The sequence below is a fragment of the Macrobrachium nipponense genome, chromosome 11, assembly GCF_015104395.2.
Source record: "Macrobrachium nipponense isolate FS-2020 chromosome 11, ASM1510439v2, whole genome shotgun sequence".
Taxonomy (NCBI): domain Eukaryota; kingdom Metazoa; phylum Arthropoda; class Malacostraca; order Decapoda; family Palaemonidae; genus Macrobrachium; species Macrobrachium nipponense.
Genome location: NC_061087.1, coordinates 95,859,893 through 95,885,669, shown reverse-complemented (window position 1 = coordinate 95,885,669; position 25,777 = coordinate 95,859,893). Strand labels below are relative to the sequence as shown.

At 47.2% G+C, this 25,777-nt stretch overlaps 1 protein-coding gene across 1 annotated transcript; it reads left to right on the top strand.

Moving 5' to 3' along the window:
• The first annotated feature begins 10,172 nt into the window (after positions 1–10,172).
• Positions 10,173–13,245, top strand: LOC135209530 (uncharacterized). The gene is made up of 2 exons (XM_064242183.1): positions 10,173–10,543; positions 10,874–13,245. The coding sequence occupies exon 2, from the start codon at positions 11,578–11,580 to the stop codon at positions 13,243–13,245; it is 1,668 nt and encodes a 555-aa protein (XP_064098253.1). The 5' UTR covers positions 10,173–10,543; positions 10,874–11,577.
• The last annotated feature ends 12,532 nt before the right edge of the window (positions 13,246–25,777 follow it).

Sequence of the window (25,777 nt, the reverse complement as noted above, 5' to 3'; positions counted from 1 at the left end):
TATCAGTGACCCTACAACTAAACCTTCTTTTAAAACAAAAAAACAAACTTTATCTCAAATCTTAAATGAAAAATATTTGGCTGAAAGATCAAGCAGCAGAACTTTCGGATCATGCTGAATATTATAGCATGTTAACCAAACAATTCACATGAATAAAGGAATTTAAAGGTCACAGCCATTCTAAACATCATATGCATTTATGAAGACAAGATTCAGCAAAAGTTGTATCCACACACAGATTACAAGACATTCTGCTAGGTAAGACGTCACCAAGTGGTCACATAACCTAGTTTTCACACAATGCATATAATTACACTACAGTGATACCTCAGTACTTGACCTTATTTGGTTCCAGAAGGCATGATAAGTATCAAACAAATTTTTCCCATACAAAAAGCATAATGAATTAATTCATGTAAGACCAGCTCAGACACTACCATTTTAAATGGTATTTTATGCAATGATGGGCTTGTATTTTACTTATTCAACGCAATAGTAAATAAAGAAAACAATATTTACATTATACACAAATACATAGTCACTTTGCTTTTTAGATATCATGGCCTTGTCAACACTTTATACTAAAGGCCTTTATCATTTATCCAGGCCAACAACAATTTTTCCTACTTCCTCAAGAATTTAAGACTTCTTTTGTCGGTTTTGATTCCTTAGCTTTAATTTATTCTCTTTTTATGGAGGATAGTGTTGTCATAAGTTTTAAGATCAGCGAAGTTCCATACCATTTATAGTCCCACTTAGTGTTTACCGTATACTATGCTCTTATCAGGCGCCTTTCCAAAACAATTTTTAATCAGATTTTAGGATGCATCATACTCGAACTACACAATATGTGTATGTGAACTACTGGCCCAAGTTAGGCTTTTACACCTTTAGACATTGGTTACAAAGATAGTAACCATTTGCAAAAATCAAATAATGCACTTATATTTATAATAATGCTCATTCTAATGAAACTGATGTTTTATTTAACATATTCAATTATATTGTGTGCATTGTCACATATAAAAAAATGAACAGTATCATCATGCAGCTTTTGCATTCTAGTAATGTTTACATTTTCAAAAACACCAGTTGATTACATTTACAGTTATCATTGCCATTATTAGAGTTAAATAATAAGTATAATTTGGAGGGACATTTTCTTAGTAAGTTATCAAAGCTGGGTTAAAACTGCAGCTCATCTTTATCTATAAATGCAGTAAATTTGAGATGTCGCTTTTGCCTATTTCAAAACATTTTGCACATTTATTTTTCAGCTGCAGTTTAACCCTAAAGACCTGGGCTAAAAAAAAATGCAGAAACCCCGGCCAGGGGAAACTTTGAGGTATGCAACTTAAAAAAAAAAATGCACATGGTGTAAGAAAAAAAGAAAAAAATCCTCCTTACCTTCCACGAGAAGTTGAAAAAAACTGTTTACAATACCTTGTGGGGCCTCTTTACAAGACAATCGTAGATTTTACCAAGTTATATATGTAATTCTAATAAATAATTTTTTATTTTGTAAAATTATAAATTTAATTACAGCTCACGCAATATCAAAACAGATAAGAACTAAAATAAGTAACAAATTCTAAGTATATTTGTTGTAAAATATTTATGTAATTTACCGAGATTGAAAATGCAGTCATTTTTTTCCATTATACATATTTTTTCTAATATTTCTTTGCAAAATTACAATTATAACTGACATACCATCATAAAAGATAAGGACTAAAACCAACAGCAACCCCTGGGTATATTTATGAGCAAACACATAAAAAGACGTCATGGGAGGAAGAGAAACACAACATGCCCCTTTCGAAATCTGGATCATAACTAACTCATGAGCCACCTTTTTCGCTGATCTAAAAGTTGCCATTAGTGACTTTATGAGTTATAGAAGTAATGGAACCCCCAGCCCCCAATTCCCCCAAATCGATGGTGTAATATTGATGCTCGCCACAAGTGAATCCATCCACCACCTGAAACCTGATAATGTTACTCATACGAAGGTATCCATCCACTAAGGGTTAAATTAAGTGTTATATACTTCCTAAAGACCTCATCCCTTGTTGAAATAATTGATAAAAATAATTTTATTCTTACTTACGAAAGTCACCATTGACAATTCGCATGTTGTTAAATATGTAGGTCTATGTAACGCAACTCTTAATAAACTTACGATCTTTACGGTAACTATTATTGGGAAATTAATGTTTCTTGACTCGGTTGTTTATATCAGTGCTTGCTACTTATTTGCCAGTGTTTTGCATGACCTTGTAAGTGGTTTTTAATTATTTGACAGGCCACAAGTTTGGTAAACCTGCTTAAATGTATCATGACCTGAAAATATGGAATTTTCATTATAAAATGAAATTTTATTGCATACTTACCGAACAATTATACAGCTGTAGGTTCCCTACGAATGGCAGACAATATATTCAAAACTTCCGCGGTGGCGCCGCCATCGCTAATGTAGGTGACGTCATCTCACTCCACTTAAGGGAGCTACAGGTACAACTGCCCAGGTAACATCAATTTGTTCTGCCCAGCCATCCACCTGTGGGGAGGAGGAAGGGCTTTGATTAATAATTGTTCGGTAAGTAAGCAATAAAATTTCATTTTATAATGAAAATTCCATTTTTATTGCAGTGTCTTACCGAACAATTATACTGCTGATTACCCATTGCAAGGATGGGGGGCTGTGGATGTAAGTTTTACTCCAACAATAACATACGATTCTAAAAAATAAAGTATACCCAAAAGCACTGTTAGTGCCTGTTGTACCTTACCTTGCAAGAGAGCTACTGTAGGAGAATACTGCCTCTGGTCGGTGCTCATCTTACATAGTAGAAGGCTTGGAGTATGACCAATGGGTGCCTCTACATGGAGTGGAAGATCGTCGTAGTCATGGTGTTCACCGCTGACTTTTTTTTGGGCGGCTCCTCTGGGAAGCGCCAGTGAGCGTCCAGCGGTCCCCCGGCCGCCGTCCGTTTTCCAGCCAGCTTTTTTCTGGGAAGGTCCAGTGAGCGTCCGGCGGTCCCCTGGATGCCGTCCTTTCTGCAGTGAGTTTTGTTTAGGGCGCCACCTCTAGGAAGGGCCAGTGAGCGTCCGGCGTTCCCCCAGCTGCCGTCTTTTCTCCAGCTCGCTTTATTTTGGGAGCCTCCTCTGGGAAGGGCCAGTGAGCGTCCAGCAGTCCCCCGGCCGCCATTCACTCTCCACCCAGCATTTTTTCGGGACCCTCCTCTGGGAAGGGCCAGTGAGCCTCTGACAGTCCCACGGCCCGTTCTCCAGCCAGCTTTTTTTTGGGCGCCTCCTCTTGGAAGGGCCAATGAGTTTCCGGCGGTCCCCCAGCCGCCATCCGTTCTCCAGCCAGCTTTTTTTCGTGTGCCTCCTCTGGGAAGGGCCAGTGAGCGTCCTGCGGTCCCCGGCCGCCGTCCGATCTCCTGCCAGCTTTTTTTCAGGCGCAAAATTTGGCTTTTTTTGGGCGCCTCCTCTGGGAAGGGTCAGTTAGCGTCCGGCGGTCTCCCGGCCGCCGTCCGTTCTCCAGCCAGCTTTTTTTCAGGCGCCTCCTCTAGGAAGGGAGAGTGAGTTTCCGGCGGTCCCCCGGATGCCGTCCTTTCTGCAGTGAGCATTGTTTTGGGAGCCTCCTCTGGGAAGGGCCAGTGAGCGTCCGGCGGTCCCCCGGATGCCGTCCTTTCTGCAGTGAGCTTTGTTTTGGGAGCCTCCTCTGGGAAGGGCAAGTGAGGGTCCGGCGGTCCCCGGCCGCCGTCCGTTCTCCCACCAGCTTTTTTTCAGGAGCCAAATTTGGCTTTTTTTGGGCGCCTCCTCTGGGAAGGGCCAGTGAGCGTCCGGCGGTCTCCCGGCCGCCGTCCGTTCTCCAGCCAGCTTTTTTTCGGGCGCCTCCTCTGGGAAGTGCCAGTGAACGTCCAGGGGTCCCCCGGCCGCCGTCCACTCTCCACCAAAGCTTTTTTTCGGGCTCATCCTCTGGGAAGGGACAGTGATCGTCCAGCGGTCCCCCGCCCGCCGTCAACTCTTCACCCAGCTTTTTTTTGGGCCCCTCCTCTGGGAAGGGCCAGTGAGCGTCCGGTGGTCCCCCAGCCGCCGTCCATTCTCCAGCCAGCTTTTTTTTTGGGCCCCTCCTCTGGGAAGGGCCAATGAGTTTCCGGCGCTTCCTCTTGGAAGGGCTAGTGAGCGTCAGGCGGTCCCCCGGCCGCCATCCATTCTCCAGCCAGCTTTTTTTCGGGTCCCTCCTCTGGGAAGGACCAGTGAGCGTCCGGCGGTCCCCCCGCTGCCGTCCACTCTCCACCCAGCTTTTTTTCGGGCCCCTCTACTGGGAAGGGCCAGTGAGCGTCTGACGGTCCCTCAACCGCCGTCTGTTCTCCAGCCAGCTTTTTTTCGTGCGCCTCCTCTGGGAAGGGTCAGTGAGCGTCCGGCAGTCCCCCAGCCGCCGTCCGCTCTTCCGCCAGCTTTTTTTCAGGCGCCTAATTTGGCTTTTTTTTCGGCGCCTCCTCTGAGAAGGGTCAGTGAGCGTCCGGCGGTCTCCCGGCCGCCATCCGTTCTCCAGCCAACTTTTTTCGGGCGCCTCCTCTAGGAAGGGCCAGTGAGCGTCCGGCAGTCCCCCAGCCGCCATCCGTTTTCCAGCCAGCTTTTTTTCGTGTGCCTCCTCTAGGAAGGGACAGTGAGCGTCCAGCAGTCCCCCAGCCGCCGTCCACTCTTCCGCCAGCTTTTTTTCAGGCACCTAATTTGGCTTTTTTTCGGCGCCTCCTCTGAGAAGGGTCAGTGAGCGTCCAGCGGTCTCCCGACTGCCGTCCGTTCTCCAGCCAGCTTTTTTTCGGGCGCCTCCTCTAGGAAGGGCCAGTGAGCGTCCGGCAGTCCCCCAGACGCCGTCCGTTCTCCAGCTAGCTTTTTTTCGTGTGCCTCCTCTAGGAAGGGCCAGTGAGCGTCCGGCAGTCCCCCAGCTGCCGTCCGCTCTTCCGCCAGCTTTTTTTCAGGCGTCTAATTTGGCTTTTTTTGGGCGCCTCCTCTAAGAAGGGCCAGTGAGCGTCCGGCGGTCGCCAGGCCGCCATCCGTTCTCCAGCCAGCTTTTTTTCGTGTGCCTCCTCTAGGAAGGGCCAGTGAGCATCCGCCAGTCCCCCAGCCGCCGTCCGCTCTTCCGCCAGCTTTTTTTCAGGCGCCTAATTTGGCTTTTTTTGGGCGCCTCCCCAGTGAGCGTCCAGCGGTCGCCAGGACGCCGTCCGTTCTCCAGCCAGCTTTTTTTTGGGCGCCACCTCTGGGAAGGGTCAGTGAGCGTCCGGCGGTCCCCCGGCCACCGTCCGTTCTCCAGCCAGCTTTTTTTCGGGCGCCTCCTCTGGGAAGGGTCAGTGAGCGTCCGGCGGTCTCCCAGCCGCCATCCGTTCTCCAGCCAGCTTTTTTTTTGGGCGCCTCCTCTGGGAAGGGCCAGTGAGCGTCAGGAAGTCCCCCAGCCGCCGTCCATTTTCCACCCAGCTTTTTTTCGGGCCCCTCCTCTTGGAAGGGCCAGTGAGCGTCCAGCGGTCCCCCAGCCTCCGTCCGTTTTCCATCCAGCTTTTTTTCAGGCCCCTTCTCTGGGAAGGGCCAGTGAGCGTCAAGAAGTCCCCAAGCCGCTTTCCGCTCTTCCGCCAGCTTTTTTTCAGGCGCCTAATTTGGCTTTTTTTGGGCGCCTCCACTGGGAAGGGTCAGTGAGCGTCCGGCGGTCTCCTGGACGCAGTCCATTCTCCAGCCAGCTTTTTTTCGGGCGCCTCCTCTGGGAAGGGCCAGTGAGCGTCCAGCGGTCCCCCAGCCGCCGTCCGTTCTCCAGCCAGCTTTTTTTCGGGCGCCTCTTCTGGGAAGGGCCAGTGAGCATCCAGCGGTCCCCCGGCCGCCGTCCACTCTCCACCCAGCTTTTTTTCGGACCCCTCCTCTGGGAAGGGCCAGTGAGCGTCTGGCGGTCCACCGGCTGCTGTCCGTTCTCCAGCCAGCTTTTTTTCGAGCCCTTCCTCTGGGAAGGGCCAGTGAGCCTCCGGCGTTTCCTCTTGGAAGGGCTAGTGAACGTCAGGCGGTCCCCCGGCCGCCATCCATTCTCCAGCCAGCTTTTTTTCGGGCGCCTCTAGGAAGGGCCAGTGAGTTTCCGGCGCTTAAGTTTCCGGCGCTTCCTCTTGGAAGGGCTAGTGAGCGTCCGGCAGTCCCCCCGCCGCCCTCCGTTCTCCAGCAATCTTTTTTCCGAGCGCCTCGTCTAGGAAGGGCCAGTGAGCGTCCGGCGGTACCCAAGCCGCCGTCCGTTCTCCAGCCAGCTTTTTTTCAGGAGCCTCCTCTGGAAGGGCCTGTGAGTGTCCGGCGGTCCCCCGACCACCGTCCGTTCTCCAGACAACTTTATTTCGGGGGTGCCGCTCCTCTGGAAAAAAAAGGGCCATTGACGTGCTTGGTGGCGGTCCCCCGGTTCCCCCGGGCCACCGTCCATTCTCCAACCAGCTTTTTTCGGGCCCCTCCTCTGGGAAGGGCCAGTGAGCATCCGGCAGTCCCCCGGCTGCCGTCCACTCTCCACCCAGCTTTTTTTCTGGCCCCTCTACTAGGAAGGGCCAGTGAGCGTCTGACGGTCCCCCAACCGCCGTCTGTTCTCCAGCCAGCTTTTTTTCGTGTGCCTCCTCTGGGAAGGGTCAGTGAGCGTCTGGCAGTCCCCCAGCCGCCGTCCGCTCTTCCGCCAGCTTTTTTTCAGGCTCCTAATTTGGCTTTTTTTCGGCGTCTCCTCTGAGAAGGGTCAGTGAGCGTCCGGCGGTCTCTCGGCCGCCGTCCGTTCTCCAGCCAGCTTTTTTTCGTGTGCCTCCTCTAGGAAGGGCTAGTGAGCGTCCGGCAGTCCCCCAGCCACCGTCCATTTTCCAGCCAGCTTTTTTTTGTCCGTGTGGCCTCCTCTAGGAAGGAGGGCCCGTTGAGCATCCCGGCAGTCCCCCCAACCGCCGTCCGCTCCTCCCGACCAGTCTTTTTTTCCAGGCGCCTAATTTGGCTTTTTTTTGGCCGCCGCCTTTTTTCTGATAAGGGTCCAAGTGAGCCGTCCTTTCTCCACCAGGCTTTTTTTTTCGGCTGCCCTCCTCTAGGAAAGGCAAGTGGATCAAGTGGCAGCTCCCCCCGTTCTGCCATCCGTTTCCTCCCCAGCTTTTTTTCGGGTGTGCCCTCCTCTATGGAAAGGCCCAAGTGAGCGTCCGGCAGTCCCCCAGCCGCCGTCCGTCTCTCCGCCAGCTTTTTTCAGGCGGTCCTAATTTGGCTTTTTTTTTGGGGCACCTCCTCTAGGTAAAGGGCAGTGAGCGTCCGCAATCGCCAGGCCTCCAACCGTTCTCCAGCCAGCTTTTTTTCGTGTGCCTCCTCTAGGAAGGGCCAGTGAGCGTCCGGCAGTCCCCCAGCCGCCGTCCGCTCTTCCGCCAGTTTTTTTTTGGCGACTCCATCTAGGAAGGGTGGCCAGGTGAGCGTCCGGCGGTCGCCAGGCCAAGACCGTCCGTTCTCCAGCCAGCTTTTTTTCGGGCGCCACCTCTGGGAAGGGTCAGTGAGCGTCCGGCGGTCCCCCAGCCGCCGTCCGTTTTCCATCCAGCTTTTTTTCAGGCCCCTTCTCTGGGAAGGGCCAGTGAGCGTCAAGAAGTCCCCAAGCCGCTTTCCGCTCTTCCGCCAGCTTTTTTTCAGGCGCCTAATTTGGCTTTTTTTGGGCGCCTCCACTGGGAAGGGTCAGTGAGCGTCCGGCGGTCTCCCGGACGCAGTCCATTCTCCAGCCAGCTTTTTTTCGGGCGCCTCCTCTGGGAAGGGCCAGTGAGCGTCCAGCGGTCCCCCAGCCGCCGTCCGTTCTCCAGCCAGCTTTTTTTCGGGCGCCTCTTCTGGGAAGGGCCAGTGAGCATCCAGCGGTCCCCCGGCCGCCGTCCGTTCTCCACCCAGCTTTTTTTCGGACCCATCCTCTGGGAAGGGCCAGTGAGCGTCTGGCGGTCCACCGGCTGCTGTCCGTTCTCCAGCCAGCTTTTTTTCGAGCCCTTCCTCTGGGAAGGGCCATTAGGGCCTCCGGGCGTTTCCTCTTGGAAGGGTGGCTAGTGAACGTCAGGTGCCGGTCCCCCGGGCCGCCATCCATTCCCTACAGCAGGCTTTTTTTTCGGGCGCCTCTAGGAAGGGCCAGTGAGTTTCCGGCGCTTAAGTTTCCGGCGCTTCCTCTTGGAAGGGCTAGTGAGCGTCCGGCAGTCCCCCCGCCGCCCTCCGTTCTCCAGCAATCTTTTTTCCGAGCGCCTCGTCTAGGAAGGGCCAGTGAGCGTCCGGCGGTACCCAAGCCGCCGTCCGTTCTCCAGCCAACTTTTTTTCAGGAGCCTCCTCTGGAAGGGCCTGTGAGCGTCCGGCGGTCCCCCGACCACCGTCCGTTCTCCAGACAACTTTATTTCGGGCGCCTCCTCTGGGAAGGGCTAGTGAGCGTCTGGCGGTCCCCCGGCCACCGTCCATTCTCCAACCAGCTTTTTTTCGGGCCCCTCCTCTGGGAAGGGCCAGTGAGCATCTGGCAGTCCCCCGGCTGCCGTCCACTCTCCACCCAGCTTTTTTTCTGGCCCCTCTACTGGGAAGGGCCAGTGAGCGTCTGACGGTCCCCCAACCGCCGTCTGTTCTCCAGCCAGCTTTTTTTCGTGTGCCTCCTCTGGGAAGGGTCAGTGAGCGTCTGGCAGTCCCCCAGCCGCCGTCCGCTCTTCCGCCAGCTTTTTTTCAGGCTCCTAATTTGGCTTTTTTTCGGCGCCTCCTCTGAGAAGGGTCAGTGAGCGTCCGGCGGTCTCTCGGCCGCCGTCCGTTCTCCAGCCAGCTTTTTTTCGTGTGCCTCCTCTAGGAAGGGCTAGTGAGCGTCCGGCAGTCCCCCAGCCACCGTCCGTTTTCCAGCCAGCTTTTTTTCGTGTGCCTCCTCTAGGAAGGGCCAGTGAGCATCCGGCAGTCCCCCAACCGCCGTCCGCTCTCCCGCCAGCTTTTTTTCAGGCGCCTAATTTGGCTTTTTTTCGGCGCCGCCTCTGAGAAGGGTCAGTGAGCGTCCGTTCTCCAGCCAGCTTTTTTTCGGGCGCCTCCTCTAGGAAAGGCCAGTGAGCGTCCGGCAGTCCCCCAGACGCCATCCGTTCTCCAGCCAGCTTTTTTTCGTGTGCCTCCTCTAGGAAAGGCCAGTGAGCGTCCGGCAGTCCCCCAGCCGCCGTCCGCTCTTCCGCCAGCTTTTTTTCAGGCGCCTAATTTGGCTTTTTTTGGGCACCTCCTCTAGGAAGGGCCAGTGAGCGTCCGGCAATCGCCAGGCCTCCAACCGTTCTCCAGCCAGCTTTTTTTCGTGTGCCTCCTCTAGGAAGGGCCAGTGAGCGTCCGGCAGTCCCCCAGCCACCGTCCGCTCTTCCGCCAGTTTTTTTGGCGACTCCTCTAGGAAGGGCCAGTGAGCGTCCGGCGGTCGCCAGGCCGCCGTCCGTTCTCCAGCCAGCTTTTTTTCGGGCGCCACCTCTGGGAAGGGTCAGTGAGCGTCCGGCGGTCCCCCGGCCGCCGTCCGTTCTCCAGCCAGCTTTTTTTCGGGCGCCTCCTCTGGGAAGGGTCAGTGAGCGTCCGGCGGTCTCCCGGCCGCCCATTCCAGTTCCTCCATCCAGCTTTTTTTTGGGGCGGCCTCCTCTGGGAAGGGGCAGAGTGAAGCGTCAGGAAAGTCCCCCAGCCGATCCGTTTTTCCGTTTTCCACCCAGCTTTTTTTCAGGCCCCTCCCTCTGGGAAGTGCCGAGTGAGCGTCAAGAAGTCCCCCACCCGACGCAATGTCCCGCTCTTCCGACAAGCTTTCTTTTTTCAGGCGCCTAATTTGGCTTTTTTTGGGCGCCTCCTCTGGGAAGGGTCAGTGAGCATCCGGCGGTCTCCCGGCTGCAGTCCATTCTCCAGCCAGCTTTTTTTCGGGCGCCTCCTGTCCAGAAAATTACGAATATAATTCGTAACTTTCCATTTTTTTTTTTTTTTTTGTATTAACCGCATATTTTGACTCAAAGGGAGTAAGTGGTTGTTTGATAGTTTTAAGTTGGTATTCAATTAGATTGTTTTCATTTTTAACCCTCTTCCATTGGTTCCCTTATTACCTTGTTATACTATACAAGCCGATATGGTTATGTACTGAAAGACAGGAGAGTCATCACTCAGTCCGCAGTATGGCAGCAACTCCTCCTCCTATTCCTCTAAGCCTTCTGTGAAACTACTAATCTTCGTGTTCAAGTGTTTTCGCAGATGTGTTTCTTCGTTGATAATTATACAGTGAGGAATATAAACAATATGTGGATGTTGTAAAACCCTCACTGGACCACTGGATAGCTTCTTCGATTGGTTTGCCACGACCATGTGCCACGTCGAGACGTATGCAGTTCTGAAGTCCTCGTCCTCGAGTTATGACCAAGGGCTTACTTTGATGTATTCAGCATCGTTGTGTGTGATTGAGCCCAAGTGGAGTCCTAGCTTGATGTGTCGTATAATTGGCTCCTTTATCTGCAACTTGCTCTTGTGGTGAACGTCGTCGTCACTTCCACTTATATGCCTCTCTGGACAATAACAGGTATGGGGTTCAACTGAAGGAAGCGGGTTTTAGTTCGATTCCTTGTTATTGCCAGTACTTTCATTTATATTTAAGTAAAGGTCTTGCTGAAACCCTTCCCTTAATTATTAAATAACTATTCTTGGTCCTTTTGAGTCAATTTATTCATATAAAATTCCCAGGTTATTTGCGTTAAAGGTTGCATTGTTATGAAGTTTAGGGCTTTGGTTAATTTTATTTTGTGCGAAGCCCTGTAAAAATTTATGCAGCTTAATTTTGAGTAATTATGGGTTAGTTTAATTTGACTTACTGTTTCCATGTCACTAATAGTGATATTGTTCTTATTTTTAGGACAGAGTGGTTACGAACTAAACATATTCACTGAATAGGACTTTCTCGCTTCGTCTACGTTTTGGATGAGGTCCTTTCGTCGACAGGAATTCCATTTAACTATAAAGCGGTCTAACATACGAATGTACTATTTGGCTTGCCACCTTCAGCGTGTTTGTTGTTAATTGTAAGGTGTTAATAATTATATTAATCTGTATGTTAAGGCTGTTTAAATTACTTTCCTAAGTTTTGTTTAAGTGAATAATTTTTTTATAAAGTTTAGTTCATGGCGCCCGAACAGGGACTTTTAGCGAGAAGGTGGCAAGTGTTGACGGTCAGGTATAGCTCGTTGCGGGGGTTTCCAGTGGTCCAGTAATTTTACTTAGTTGTTGTTAAACGCTAATATAAATAGATCGCGAAATATCGTGTCGTCTTGTGCGGTGAGGTAATTGGCATTTTGTAACGTGCTTGTTTGCATTATAGTTGTAGTTCGCCGAGATTGTAGTTATTTCTTACGTGTCTATAATAATTTAGCACTTTTTTGTTTTCATGTATTAAGTTTTGGCGTACTTATATTTAGCACGTGTTTAATTCGGTGTATATTGAATGTAGCAGTTTGTTTGTTTAGCTCCATTTACAGGTACCGCGTTCAGTTAGTTTTATATATAGATTTACGCGATCTGTTTTTTGCTTTGGTATAGGTAACTTTATTCAGCTAGATTAAAATGTCAGATTTAAAAGCTGTAATTTCCAGGCGCAAAACGGTTCGTAAAAAAGTTACTGTTTGTTATGATAAACGTGATAGTTACAGGGGTTTAGATCCAGCCTTGCAAACGACCGAAAAGGGTCTTCTGCTTAACTACCAGAAGAGTTTATTGGAATTGGACAAAGAATTTTTTGAATTGAAGTTTTCAGATGACGGGGTAACAGAGGCGGCTTTAGATGCCGAGAGTGATTTATGTCAGGAATACCAGGATAGAATCCAGACTTGCTTGTCTTTGCTGCCTGCTTCTCTCTCTAATCATTCTAATGTTAGCATTGATAATGCTCGTTCTTTGTTAAAGCAGCCCACTGCTCCTTTACCCAGGTTTACCAGTAAAGAAAACGAGGACTTCACGTCATTTCTTAAGGAATTCCGAAGTACCACTAGTTCCTTTACATACCCAGATCGTGATCTTTTGTTGTTGCTCAAGCAGCAAGTAGACGGTCGTGCTAAATTGTTGTTAGATTCTTTAGAGGCGGACAAGCAAACCTTTAATGATGCAGTAGAGCTTTTGAAGGCAGCATTTGCTTCGGAAAGCACTCGTAAGGTAAACACTATCAGGCAGTTGACAGAACTTAAGTTAGGGCTTTCAGATGATCCATATTCATATATTTCAAAATTCAGAACTATACTTCAGTCTGTTAGTACACTAGAAATAACGGCAGATGATTTTATACAGTACTTTGCATGGTCAGGCCTTAATGAACAATTTAAGAAAGAGTTGGTTCAGATTACCAATCAAACTCGTCCTAGCTGTAAGGATATTAAGGATAACTTCTTTACTGCCACTGAAAGGTATGAGAATGCTAGGAAAATTTCAAAGTTTAAAGGTCCTGCTATTTCTGGAAATATTCAAGGGAAGAATCAGGATACTTCAACTAGTTTGGCTATCAAAGTCGACTCTAATATTAACAATGCATTAAAAAGCTGCAGCTTATGCCAAAAGGTAGATTCAAAGGATATTAATCACTTTATGTCCAAATGTCCAATTTCCCTACTGCACAGGAGAAAGTATCTAAATTGTCAGAGTGTAAGTGGCTGTGTAAAATGTGGAAGTTTTATGCACCCGACTACTAAATGTTCGTTCAGGTTTCGCAAAAAGTGCTATCATTGTGGCGGTTGGCATTTCTCCTTTTTATGCATAAAGACAAGCTCCACCCAAAGTAAAAAGGAGCAGTCTAGTTCTGTTACAGTTAAAACAGCGACGAACAGTGGAGTAGCAATACTACCTAATTGTAGTAGTAGATCTGCTCTTCCAACTTTTACTTTCCAAGTTTCAGGTCAAGGGAGATTATTCAGAGGGCTCAAAGATACCGGTTCACAAAGCACTTTTGTATCGGAGAGACTAGCCAATTTTGGTAAATTTAAAGTTATATGCAATGATGTTGACTCGACAGTTAATGGGTTTAATGGGCCCAAGGTCTATAAAACTAGAATAGTACAGTTGCCTATTACTTTTACCACTGGTGTAGTTGAGGTGTTTGCTATGGTTGTGCCTTCAATAAATATAAAGTTGTCCTTACCTGGTTTAGGGAAGGTTATTAAAGCCTTTAAAGATAAAGGTTATTTCTTTGCTGATGCCTTTTTAGACAAAAATCTAGTGAAATTAGTGACATTGATGTCTTGTTAGGTTCAGATTCCTCTCATTGTTTGTTGGGAAAAGACGTTGGATTTGGCAATAATGCCTCATCTGTATATATTGATACGTTGTATGGCATTATGCTAACAGGTAATCTTGACAGATTGATCAATAATGTGGATTATTGCAGACTCGCGACAGTAATTTCTATGCATGAACACTGATTCCAGTGAGCCGTTGTTATCTTTCCCAGTTGTGGACTCTTCTGTAAGTATATGCACACATTCTTTTTTATTGGGTTGTGATGATGTTAGTCCCTCATTTAGTGATGAAATTAAAGACTTGATTTTGGTAATATTGCTAGTAGTTGTAACTTTAAATGTATTGAACACTAAAGGCAAGGTTCATTAGAGGAAAAGTTAAGAGAGGCCACTAACCATATACTTGAGGCAGAATGCCGTAATTATCTTAGTTATGATCAGCCTGAATGTGATGAGCAGACAACTGATCTGAATAGGAAGTTAATTGACTTCACGCTAAAGAATCTTTTCAGGGAAACAGATGGCAGGATTAGGGTTCCTTTGTTGTGGAATGGTAAACTATCTCATTTACTCGCTAAGAATGAGAGGTTAGCTAAATTAATTTTAAAGTCTACATTAAAGAAACACAAGAAAGATAAAGGGAATTTGCTATTGATGGATCAGACTTTCAGAGATCAGTTAGCCGAGGGTATTATTGAACCTGTAAATAATCTTGAACAATTTAAATTAGAACACCCAAATTATTCTTTCATTCCCCACATGGCTGTTTTCAAGCCTCAACGTGAGACAACGAAATGTAGGATAGTTTATCTCTCGAATTTGAGTGAAAATGAACGTAATAAAGCTCTGAATTTGTCCCATAACCAGTGTATGTTCCCGGGCCCTAGTCTGAACCAGAAAATGTTGTCCGCTTTCATTCATCTTTGGTTCGACAAGAAATTATTGACATTTGATTTGAAAAAGGCATTCAATATGTTGACTTTGAGTGAGAACGATCAGGCAAACTTCTATTTTACTGGTTTCGTAATGTTAGGAAAGATGACTATACCCTGGTTCCATTTCGCAATGTCAGACTAAGTTTTGGTTTACGTTGCAGTCCTTTTCTCCTTATGATATCACTTTTTTATATATTGATTATCAACTCTGATAAAGATGATGACAAACTGAAAGAATGTAAGAGGTTGATCTATTCATTAACATACATGGACAACGGAGCCTATTCTTGTGAAAATCTTGATACCCTTCAGTGGGCTTATTCGGTTTTACCCAAAGTGTTCGAGTCCTTTAAATTTTCAGTACAGCAGTTAATAACTAATGATATTTCTTTGCAGAGTAGCATTGATAAAGATATGAAAATTGAGACGCCTATAGAGAATAAATTGTTTGGTTTGACATGGAATAGGGTAAGTGATGAAATTTTCACCAAGCCTATCAATCTTAATGCTGATGCCAGTACTAAACGTGAGGTTTTGACCACCATAGCTGCACAGTTCGATAATTTTGGGTTTAATTTGCCACTCATGAACAGAAGTAGGTTATTCATGCACAGGCTCCAATGTGTAAAGAAACTTGATTGGGACAAACCTCTTAATAATGACTTGGTTCGTGAATGGAAAAACATATGTAGGCAGGCAAATTCCTCCCCCATAATCAGAGTGCCAAGGTTTGTTGGTCCTAGGGACGGTGAATACAAACTAATAGCATTTACAGATGCCAGTCGTTCTCTTTATGGTGTTGTAGTTTTTATATGTCATGTTGAGACAAATCGGTGTTGTTTTCTACAAGCTAAAAACCGTATGGTTAATACACATTTGAAGAATAAGTCGATTCCGTCATTGGAACTTAATGCAGTTTTGTTGGTGTTGAAAAGCTTAATGGACTTACACAGAGACCTTACCGGTGTACAATGGGTGTATGAAGCCAGTTAACATATCTGAATTACTGTTGTATACGGATTCAATATGCTCACTTCATTGGCTCGATTCTTGTGTGTCCAAAATGGAAAAAATGCAGAGACTTAGTGTATTTACCACTAACAGGCTTAATGCAATCCAGAGGTTATGTGAAAAGTACCCTGTTAAGTTTTGTTTTGTTTCAGGAAAAGAAAACCCAGCAGACAGCACTACTCGCCCCTTTCTTATAGGTCTCTTAGTGAAAACAAATTATCTTATTGGACCAAGATTCAAACTTTATTAAGACTGAAGATGAATTATCTGTTGTCATTCCTAATCCACGGACTGTTGACAAAATGGCTCCTGTCATCGATCATAATGTATATGTGGGAATTAATTCTGAACATTCTCTAAATAGTTCCGAAAATGCTCATTTAATAGACCCTAATGATATTTCGTGCTGCAGGAGATTGGTTTTGATTCACCGAAGAGTCTTGCGGTGTGTTATGAAATGGAAGCAGAAGATAGGGATAGAAGGCAGTCCTAAATCACCTAATAGTACCTGTTTGCTCAGGCCCTTAGCCAGATTATATCTACAGAGCAAAAATTGTTTTTTCCCTGAAGTTTTTTCGTATTTTCAGGATCAAAAGGTTAGACTTAAAGACCTACCTAAGCATAGTTACTCAACTAAATGTTTTTCTTGACAATAATAAACGTATTAGGGTGAAAAGTAAGTTTAAGACATGGGTTGGTTCAAAATGAATTTCTATATTGTTGCCGAGGGATAGTGCTTTAACTAGACTAATTGTTCTTGATGCTCATTCGAAATTATCCCACTCTGGATGTTATGCTGTATTGTCTGCCCATTAGACGTACGTTTATGTTCCTAAACACTTTTCTACCATTAAGAAAAATTCTTAAAAACTTGTGTTCATTGTAGGAGATTCAACAACAGAACTTTCCAGTTGAATCAAAATGTTTATAGAGAGTTCATGTTCTGACCCACCATCTATTCCCTTCAATAATGTTTTATTGACTACCTAGGTCCTTTTACAGTTAAAAAGGACTCTGAATCTCAAAACGGTTTGGTTACTTATTTTTGCATGTACTTGGAGTCGAGGAATTGATCTCAGGATATGTAATGACCTCTCGGTCAAGGAGTTTTTAAGATCATTCCAACTTCATTGTTTTAATTATGGAGTACCACAGCTTGTTGTCAGTGACCTAGGCTCTCAGCTTGTTGCAGGCGCCAACATATTAATTCATGATTTTATCAGTGATCCTGCCAGCTTTTTTCAGGCGCCTCCTCTAGGAAGGGCCAGTGAGCGTCCGGCGGTCCCCCGGCCGCCATCCATTCTCCAGCCAGCTTTTTTTCGGGCCCCTCCTCTAGGAAGGGCCAGTAAGCGTCAGGCGGTTCACCGGCCGCTGTCCGTTCTCCAGCCAGCTTTTTTTCGGGCCCCTCCTCTGGGAAGGTCCAGTGAGTTTCAGGCCGCTGTACGTTCTCCAGCCAGCATTTTTTCGGGCCCCTCCTCTAGGAAGGGTCAGTGAGCGTCCGGCGGTCCCCTGGACGCCGTCCGTTCTCCAGCCAGCTTTTTTTCGGGCGCCTCTTCTGGAAAGGGCCAGTGAGCGTCCGGCGGTCCCCCAGCCGCCATCCGTTCTCCAGCCAACTTTTTTTTGGGCACCTGCTCTGGGAAGGGCCAGTGAGCGTCCAGCGGTCCCCTGGCCACTGTCCGTTCTCCAGCCAGCTTTGTTTTGGGCTCCTCTGGGAAGGGCAAGTGAGATTCCGGCAATCCTTTGCCACCGTTCACTCTCCAGCCAGCTTTTTTTCGTACTCCTCCTCTTGGAAGGGCCAGTGAGAGTCCAGCGGTCCACCGGCCGCCGTCCGTTCTCCAGCCAACTTTTTTTCGGGCGCCTCCTCTGGGAAGGGCCAGTGAGCATTCGGCGGTCCCACGCCCACTGTCCGTTCTCCAGCCAGCTTTTTTTCAGGCCCCTCCTCTGGGAAAGACCAGTGAGCGTCTGTCAGTCCCACGGCAGCCCTACGCTCTCCAGCCAGCTTTGTTTTGGGCGCCTCCTCTGGGAAGGGCCAGTGAGCGTCCGGCAGTCCCCCAGGTGCTGTCCGTTCTCCAGCCAGCTTTTTTTTGGGCCCCTCCTCTGGGAAGGGCCAGTGAGCGTCTGGCGGTCCCCCGGCCGCCGTCCGTTCTCCAGCCAGCCTTTTTTCGGACGCCTCCTCTGGGAAGGGCCAGTGAGCATCCAGCAGTCCCTTGGCCGCCGTTCACTCTCCAGCCAGCTTTTTTTGGGGCCCCTCCTCTGGGAAGGTCCAGTGGGCGTCCAGCGGTCCCCCGGCCGCCGTCCACTCTTCAGCCAGCTTTTTTTTGGGCGCCTCCTCTGGGAAGGGCCAGTAAGCATCAGGTGGTCCACCGGCCGCTGTCCGTTCTCCAGCCAGCTTTTTTCGGGCCCCTACTATGGGAAGGGCCAGCTAGCGTCTGGCGGTCCCCCGGCTGCCCTCCGTTCTCCAACCAGCTTTTTTTCGGGTGCCTCCTCTGAGAAGGGCCTGTGAGCGTCCGGCGGTTACCCGACCGCCATCCACTCTCCAGCCAGCTTTGTTTTCAGACTCTTCCTCTGGGAAGGGCCAGTGAGCGTCTGGCAGTCCCCCGGCTGCCGTCCGTTCTCCAGCCAGGTTTTTTTTAGGCGCCTCCTCTGGAAATAGCCAGTGAGCATCCGGCGGTCCCCCCGGCAGCCGTCCACTCTCCAACCAACTTTTTTTCGGGTGCCTCCTCTGGGAAGGGCCAGTGAGCTTCCGGCGGTCCCCCAGCCGCCGTCCGTTCTCCAGCCAGATTTTTCCGGAGCTAGTGCCAGTGAGCACTTGGCGGTCCCACGGCTGCCGTCCTTTCACCGGCCAGCTTTTTTTCGGCCGCCTAATCTGGCTTTTTTTGGGGCGCCTCCTCTGGGAAGGGCCAGTGAGCGTCCAGCAGTCCCTGGCCGCCATGCGTTCTCCACCCAGCTTTTTTTCACAGGCCTCCTCTAGGAAGAGCAAGTGAGTGTCCGGCTGTCCCCCGGCTGCCGTCCTTTCTCCAGCTAGCTTTTTTTTGGTGCGCCGCCTCTGGGAAGGGCCAGTGAGCGTCCGGCGGTCCCCCAGCCACTGTATGTTCTCCAGCCATCTTTTTTCGGGCGCCTCCTCTAGGAAGGGCCAGTGAGCTTCAGGCGGTCCCCCGGATGCCGTCCGACCTCCAGCGAGATTTTTTTTAGGTGCCTCCTCTGGCAATAGCCAGTGAGCGTCCGGCGGTCCCCCCGGCAGCCGTCCACTCTCCATCCAACTTTTCTTCGGGCGCCTCCTCTGGGAAGGGCCATTAAGCTTCCGGCGGTCCCCCAGCCGCTGTCTGTTCTCCAGCCAGCTTTTTCCGGAGCTAGTGCCAATGAGCACTTGGAGGTCCCACGGCCGCCGTCCTTTCACCGTCCAGCTTTTTTTCGGGCTCCTAATCTGGCTTTTTTTGGGGCTCCTCCTCTGGGAAGAGTCAGTGAGCATCCAGCGGTCCCTGGCCGCCGTCCGTTCTCCAGCCAGCTTTGTTTCACACGCCTCTTCTAGGAAGAGCAAGTGAGCGTTCAGCGGTCCCCCGGCTGCCGTCCTTTCTCAAGCTAGCTTTTTTTTGGGCGCCTCCTCTGGGAAGGGCCAGTGAGCGTCCGGCGGTCCCACAGCCGCTGTCTGTTCTCCAGCCAGCTTTTTTCGAGCGCCTCGTCTGAGAAGGGCCAGTGAGTGTCCGGTGGTCCCCCACCTGCCATCCATTCGTTCTCCAGCTAGTTTTATTTAGGGCGCCTCCTCAGGGAAGGGCCAGTGAGCGTCCTGCAGTCCCCTGGCCGCCGTCCGTTCTCCAGCTAGCTTTTTTTTCGGGCGCCTCCTCTGGGAAGGGCCAATGAGCGTCCGGCGGTCCCCCGGCTCCCGTCCGTTCTCCAGCCAGCCTTTTTTAGGGAGCTGCCTCTGGGAAAGGCCAGTGAGCGTCCTGCAGTCCCCAGGCTGCCATCCATTCTTCAGCCAGCATTTTTTCGGGCGCCTCCTCTTGGAAGGTCATGTGAGCGTTCTGGGGTCCCCCGGCCCCCATCCGTTCTCCACCCAGCTTTTTTTCGTACGCGTCCTCTGGGAAGGGCAAGTAAGCTTTCCGTTATCCAGCCAGCTTTTTTTCGTGTCCCACCTGTGGGAAGGGCCATTGAGTATTCAGCAATCCAACGGCCGCCGTCCGTTCTCCATCCAGCTTTTTTTCAGGCGCCTAATTTGGCTTTTTTTGGGGGCCTAATCTGGGAAGGGCCAGTGAGTTTCCGGCGGTCCCCTTGCCACCATCCTTTCTCCAGCCAGCTTTTTTTCAGACATCTAGTTTGGCTTTTTTTGGGCGCCTCCTCTGGAAAGGGTCAGTGAGCGTCCGGCAGTCCCCCTGCCACCGTCCGTTCTCCAGCCAGCTTTTGTTCGGGCGCCTCCTCTGGGAAGGGCCAAGGAGCGTCCGGCAGTCCCCCTGCCACTGTCCATTCTCCAGCTAGCTTTTTTTCGGGCGCCTCCTCTTGGAAAGGCCATTAAGCGTCTAACGGTCCCCCGGCTGCCGTCCATTCTTCAGCCAGTTTTTTTTCTAGCGCCTCCTCTGGGAAGGGACAGTGATCGTCCGGCGGTCCCCCGGCCGCTGTCCGTTCTCCAGCCAGCATTTTTCGGGCACCTCCTCTGGGAAAAGACAGTGAGCGTCCGGCGGTCCCCCGGCCGCAGTCCATTCTCCAGCCAGCTTTTTTTCGGGCGCCTTTTCTAGGGAGGGTCGGTGAGCGTCCGGCGGTCCCCCGGCTGCCCTCTGTTCTCCAGCCAGTTTTTTTTGGTCGCCTCCTCTCGGAACGGCCAGTGAGTGTCTGCTGGTCCCCCTGCCACCGTCCGTTCTCCAGCAAGCTTTTTTTCGGGAGCTTCCTCTGTGAAGGGCCAGTGAGCTTCCAGCGTTTCCTCTTGGAAGGGCTAGTGAGTGTCCGGCAGTCCCCCGGCCGCCCTCCATTCTCCAGCAATCTTTTTTCCTAGCACCTCGTCTAGGAAAGGCCAGTGAGCGTCTGGCGGTACCCAAGCCGCCGTCCGTTCTCCAGCCAGCTTTTTTTCGGGAGCCTCCTCTGGGAAGGGCCAGTGAGCGTCCGGTGGTCCCCCGCCTGCCATCCATTCTCCAGCCAACTTTGTTTTGGGCGCCTCCTCTAAGAAGGGCCAGTGAGCGTCCGGCGGTCCGTTCTCCAGCTAGCTTTATTTAAGGCGCCTCCTCAGGGAAGGGCCAGTGAGCGTCCTGCAGTCCCCTGGCCGCCGTCCGTTCTCCAGCTAGCTTTTTTTTCGGGCGCCTCCTCGTAGTAGCCATCTTGCTTGGTGAGACGTACCCGCGTGAAGTCAGATTAATCAACAGATATCACAAGTTTAACATACGACTAGAATTTGAGAAATATCTAGAAGTGTTCGTGAACTATCGGTGATAAGATTAGTGTGAAAATAGTAGGATAAAGCGTCTTCTAAGTTAGTTTATCAAGTGTAATACTATAAATCAGAACAAGATGGCAGTAAGTTCCAACTGCGGGAAGAGGTGGCGTAATTTGGCGTGTTTAGCAGATTCGCAATACGATGAGGTAGCAGGAAGGGAACTGGCATTTCTCATCTATGAAATCAGCAACAGTCCTAACCAAAAAGATACAAAAGCATTCATAGATATATTAGAAGGATATAATCCTTCAAACTGGAACAAATCTAATGAAAACATCTTGAAAATAATTGAAGAAGTTCCAAATAAAATCCAAGTGGTCAAGAGACTCATAAAGAAAATATACATAAACCAACATATTCCGACAAAGAAAATGAATAAGGTGAATCTTGTGAATATCCTAATTGATGCATTAGGAAAAAGAATGCCAAAAGCATGCAAACTGTGTAAGGTTTGGTATAGCATAGTCAATCCACAAAAACCTAATCAGAAAATGTTGCCACTTTGCATGCAACATTCCGACCCATCCACAGTGTGCTGAGGTAATACAAGATTTGGAAAAGAAAAGATACAAGAATCTTTTGTTCAACATTGTCTATCATGGATAGGACAATGTTATTAAATCAAGATTGAATGTACAATAGTTTGAGGATGAAGAAGAAGAGGAAGAGGAAGAAGAAGAAAAAAGAGAGGAAAACGGAAGAGAAGTAAAACAGAAAAATGAAATGACAGAAAAAAATAAGGAAACCAAGAACAAGATAAAAGTATGGATGCAGAGATACTCATTGATACTACTATGAGGCAATAAAGCAAGCATACCTACGAAGAAATAAAATTACGATATGACAACAGAAAAGCAAATCCCGGAAGAGGGACTCTACCCAGATCTACACAATGACGGGGAAAGAGGAAAAAATAGACAAGAAAGACAAAAAAATCTGCAACCTTTTGAAAAGAGGGAATTGCAGATTTGGAGAAAGATGTTACTCGGACATCAAACATCCTAAGATATGTCAAAAACTATGAAATATATGGTAAATGTGCATACTTAGATGGATATGGGGATGATTGCAGAGATCTGCCATCCAAAAATATGTAAAAACCTAAAAGAAAGGAATGTAAGTTTACGACAAAAAATGCAAATATATCCACCCCTGTAGCCATGAATCATAATCAAATAAATAACCAACCAAGTAATAAAATCCAAAATAAGAAAGAAACAAATAAGAGAGAAATCAAGAATATCAGGTAAAAGAGAAAAGCAAACCACCAATGAGATATGCAGAGGTTGTCAGCAAAAAATTTCAAAGCATCAGCTCCGAAATTCTACTCAAGAGATAATAACTGTATTTATTATGCAAGAGGATATTGCAGAAACGGAGAAAATTGCAGATTCAGACACAAAATGAATAATTATGATGAAGGAAGATCAAATATTATGGAAAAGTTGGATTTTTTTAATGTCAGAATTTCTGGAAATGAAAAAAAGAACAACATACCAGAACAGGAAAGAGACATGGGAAAATCCTTATTACTACCATTATTAAATGAAGGAGAAAACACGCACAAAACCATCATAGTGATGAATGCGCAGGGTTTAGTTACGAGTAACTCAAAAAGAAAAATAGAGTACTTAGAAGAACTAACCCAAAATGAAAAGAAAATAGATATAATGAATATAAGTGAAAACCTGGTATTCCCAAGAGACTGGGAATGATGATCAAATAAAAGGGTTCCAAACTTATAGATCAGATAGAAAAAATAGGAATCAAGGGGGAACCGCAATATATGGGAAAGACAAAAAACAAGGAAAAATATATGAGAAATATAGTAACTCAGAATGTGAACTAATAGCGGTAGAATTTGAATCTGAAAAATTGATGAACATAGTAATATATAGACCTCCTAATACTAAAGAGTTTGACTTAATAATTGAAAAATTGGATGATATATGTAGAAATCACAAGGACTGGACTATTCTCCTATCTGGTGACTTCAACTTTCCTTTCGTAGAATGGAAAGAACGAATAGGAGATTGTGGTTGTACTTATACATATAAAAAAGAGAGTAATAGTAGTGCAGAAGATAAGAGGCAATTTGAAAAGCTATTAGATATGCTACTAGAATACAACATTCAACAAATAAATCACCTGCCAACAAGAAAGGAAAATACTTTAGACCTAGTATTGTGAACGAGATGAATTATGTTAAAGAAATAATAGTTTATAATGCGAGTATTTCAGACCATAATGTCATAGAATTAACAGTTCATTCCAAAGCAAGTGAAAATAGAGATAAGCAAGAAATGAAAAAAGTGGGAAGGATATGGAAAATACAACTTCTACAGTAAAATATAAAATGGTCAGAAATTAATGAAGAATTAAACAAAGATTGGGATAACATTTTCGTAAGTGATGACATAAGGGTAAATACGGAGATATTATATAAAATATTGGAGAAATTAGTGGAAAAATATATACCGAAGAAGAAAAGTAAACATCATTCATGCATACCAAGAGACAGAAGGATCTTGTTCCAGAAAATCAAGAAAGTGGAAAAAAGGTCTTGCAAAAGAAAAAAATGCATGGAAAGTTATAGAACTAAAAAGTAAGATAGAAAATGCAGAACAAAGAGTTATACAATCAAAAGAAAATGAAAAACGGGACTTGGAAGAAAAAACCCTATTAAATATCAAGCAAAACCCCAAACTATTATACTCATATGCGAAGAAGATGATAAAAGAAGAATAGAAATAGGCCCTCTGAGAATTGAAGGGAGATTAACGTGAAAAAAAAGGAAATTTGCAACATACTGGCAGAACGATATAAAGAGATTCTTCCACCCTAGAATAGATAATGAAGATAATGATATAGAAGTAGGGAAGAAAATGGTGACTATTTAGCTGACGATGAAATTAAAATGGAGCTGCTGCAGGGCCGGATGGAGTCCCTGCTATTTTTGTTAAAGAAAGTAGTTTCATTCTATCGCAAAGCCACCACTTGCAATATTATTAAGACAAAGTGTAGATACAGGCAAGATTTATGATGAGCACAAATTAGCAGTTATCACCCCCCCCCTACTTTCAAAAGTGGATCAAGACTAGAGGCAAGTAATTTATAAGCCTGTGAGTCTAACATCACATATATGAAAGTGTATGAAAGGGTAATGAAGAAAAATATTATGAAACATTTATAAAAATAATTTGTTTAATATAGGACAACACGGTTTTTTGTACCCGGAAAAAGTACACAAACCCAACTGTTTAGTCCACCGTGAGAACATATTCAAAAATATAAAAAGCGGAAATGAACAGATGTGGTTTATCTAGACTTTGCAAAAGCTTTTGACAAAGTAGACCATAATATATTAGCAGAAAGAAAATTAGAAAACACAATATCGTAGATAAAGTAGGAAAGATGGTTAAAAGAATTTTTACACAACAGAAAACAGATAGTTATTGCAAACGATGAGAAATCGGATGAAACCAAGGTAATATCCGGTGTGCCACAAGGTACGGTGCTAGCTGCATATTGTTTTGTTATTATGATTGAAGACATAGACAGTAATGTTAAGGATTCGGTAGTGAGTAGTTTCGCTGATGACACAAGAATAAGTAGAGAAATTACTTGTGATGAAGATAGGAACGCTCTACAAAGAGACCTTAACAAAGTATATGATTGGGCAGGAGGTAAATAGGATGGTATTTAACTCTGATAAATTTGAATCAATAAATTATGGAGACAGAGAAGGAAAGCTATATGCATATAGGGGACCTAATATGAGACAATCACAAATAAGGAAGCAGTTAAAGACCTTGGTGTGATGATGAATAGGAACATGTTATGCAATGATCAAATAGCAATTCTGTTGGCAAAATGTAAAGCAAATGGGAATGTTGTTACGGCACTTCAAAACAAGAAAAGCTGAACACATGATTATGCTTTATAAAACATATGTTCGTAGTCCACTTGAATATTGCAATATGATATGGTACCCACACTATCAAAAGGATATTGCACAAATAGAGAGTGTACAAAGGTCCTTTACAGCTAGAATAGAAGAAGTTAAGGACCTAGACTACTGGGAAAGACTACAATCCTTAAAATTATATAGTCTAGAAAGGAGAAGAGAACGCTACATGATAATTCAGGCATGGAAACAGATAGAAGGAATAACAGAAAATATCATGGAACTAAAAATATCAGAAAGAGCAAGCAGAGGTAGATTAATAGTGCCCAAAACTATACCAGGAAAAATAAGGAAAGCACACAGGACATTAATCCACTACGCACCAGCATCGATAATGCAGCGTCTATTCAATGCGTTGCCAGCTCATCTGAGGAATATATCAGGAGTGAGCGTAGATGTGTTTAAGAATAAGCTCGACAAATATCTAAACTGCATCCCAGACCATCCAAGATTGGAAGATGCAAAATATACCGGAAGATGTACTAGCAACTCTCTGGTAGACATTAGAGGCGCCTCACACTGAGGGACCTGGGGCAACCCAAACGAACTGTAAGGTCTGTAAGGTAAGGTCTGGGAAGGGCCAGTGAGCGTCCGGCGGTCCCCCGGCTCCCATCCGTTCTCCAGCCAGCCTTTTTTAGGGAGCCGCCTCTGGGAAAGGCCAGTGAGCGTCTGGCAGTCCCCAGGCTGCCATCCATTCTTCAGCCAGCATTTTTTCGGGTGCCTCCTCTTGGAAGGGCATGTGAGCGTTCTGGGGTCCCCCGGCCCCCATCCGTTCTCCACCCAGCTTTTTTTCAGGCGCGTCCTCTAGGAAGGGCAAGTAAGCGTCCGGCAGTCCCCCAGCCGCTTTCCGTTATCCAGCCAGCTTTTTTTCGTGTCCCACCTGTGGGAAGGGCCATTGAGTATTCGGCGGTCCAACGGTTGCCGTCCGTTCTCCAGCCAGCTTTTTTTCAGGCGCCTAATTTGGCTTTTTTGGGGGGCCTAATCTGGGAAGGGCCAGTGAGTTTCCGGCGGTCCCCTTGCCACCCTCCTTTCTCCAGCCAGCTTTTTTTCAGGCATCTAGTTTGGCTTTTTTTGGGCGCCTCCTCTGGGAAGGGTCAGTGAGCGTCCGGCAGTCCCCCGGCCGCCGTCCATTCTTCAGCCAGCTTTTTTTCGGGCGCCTCCTCTTGGAAAGGCCATTAAGCATCTAACGGTCCCCCTGCCACCGTCCATTCTT

What these genes read in the sequence shown, in the direction of transcription:
- LOC135209530 (XM_064242183.1), top strand. Translation starts at nt 11,578, where the DNA reads ATGTCAGATTTAAAAGCTGTAATTTCCAGGCGCAAAACGGTTCGTAAA.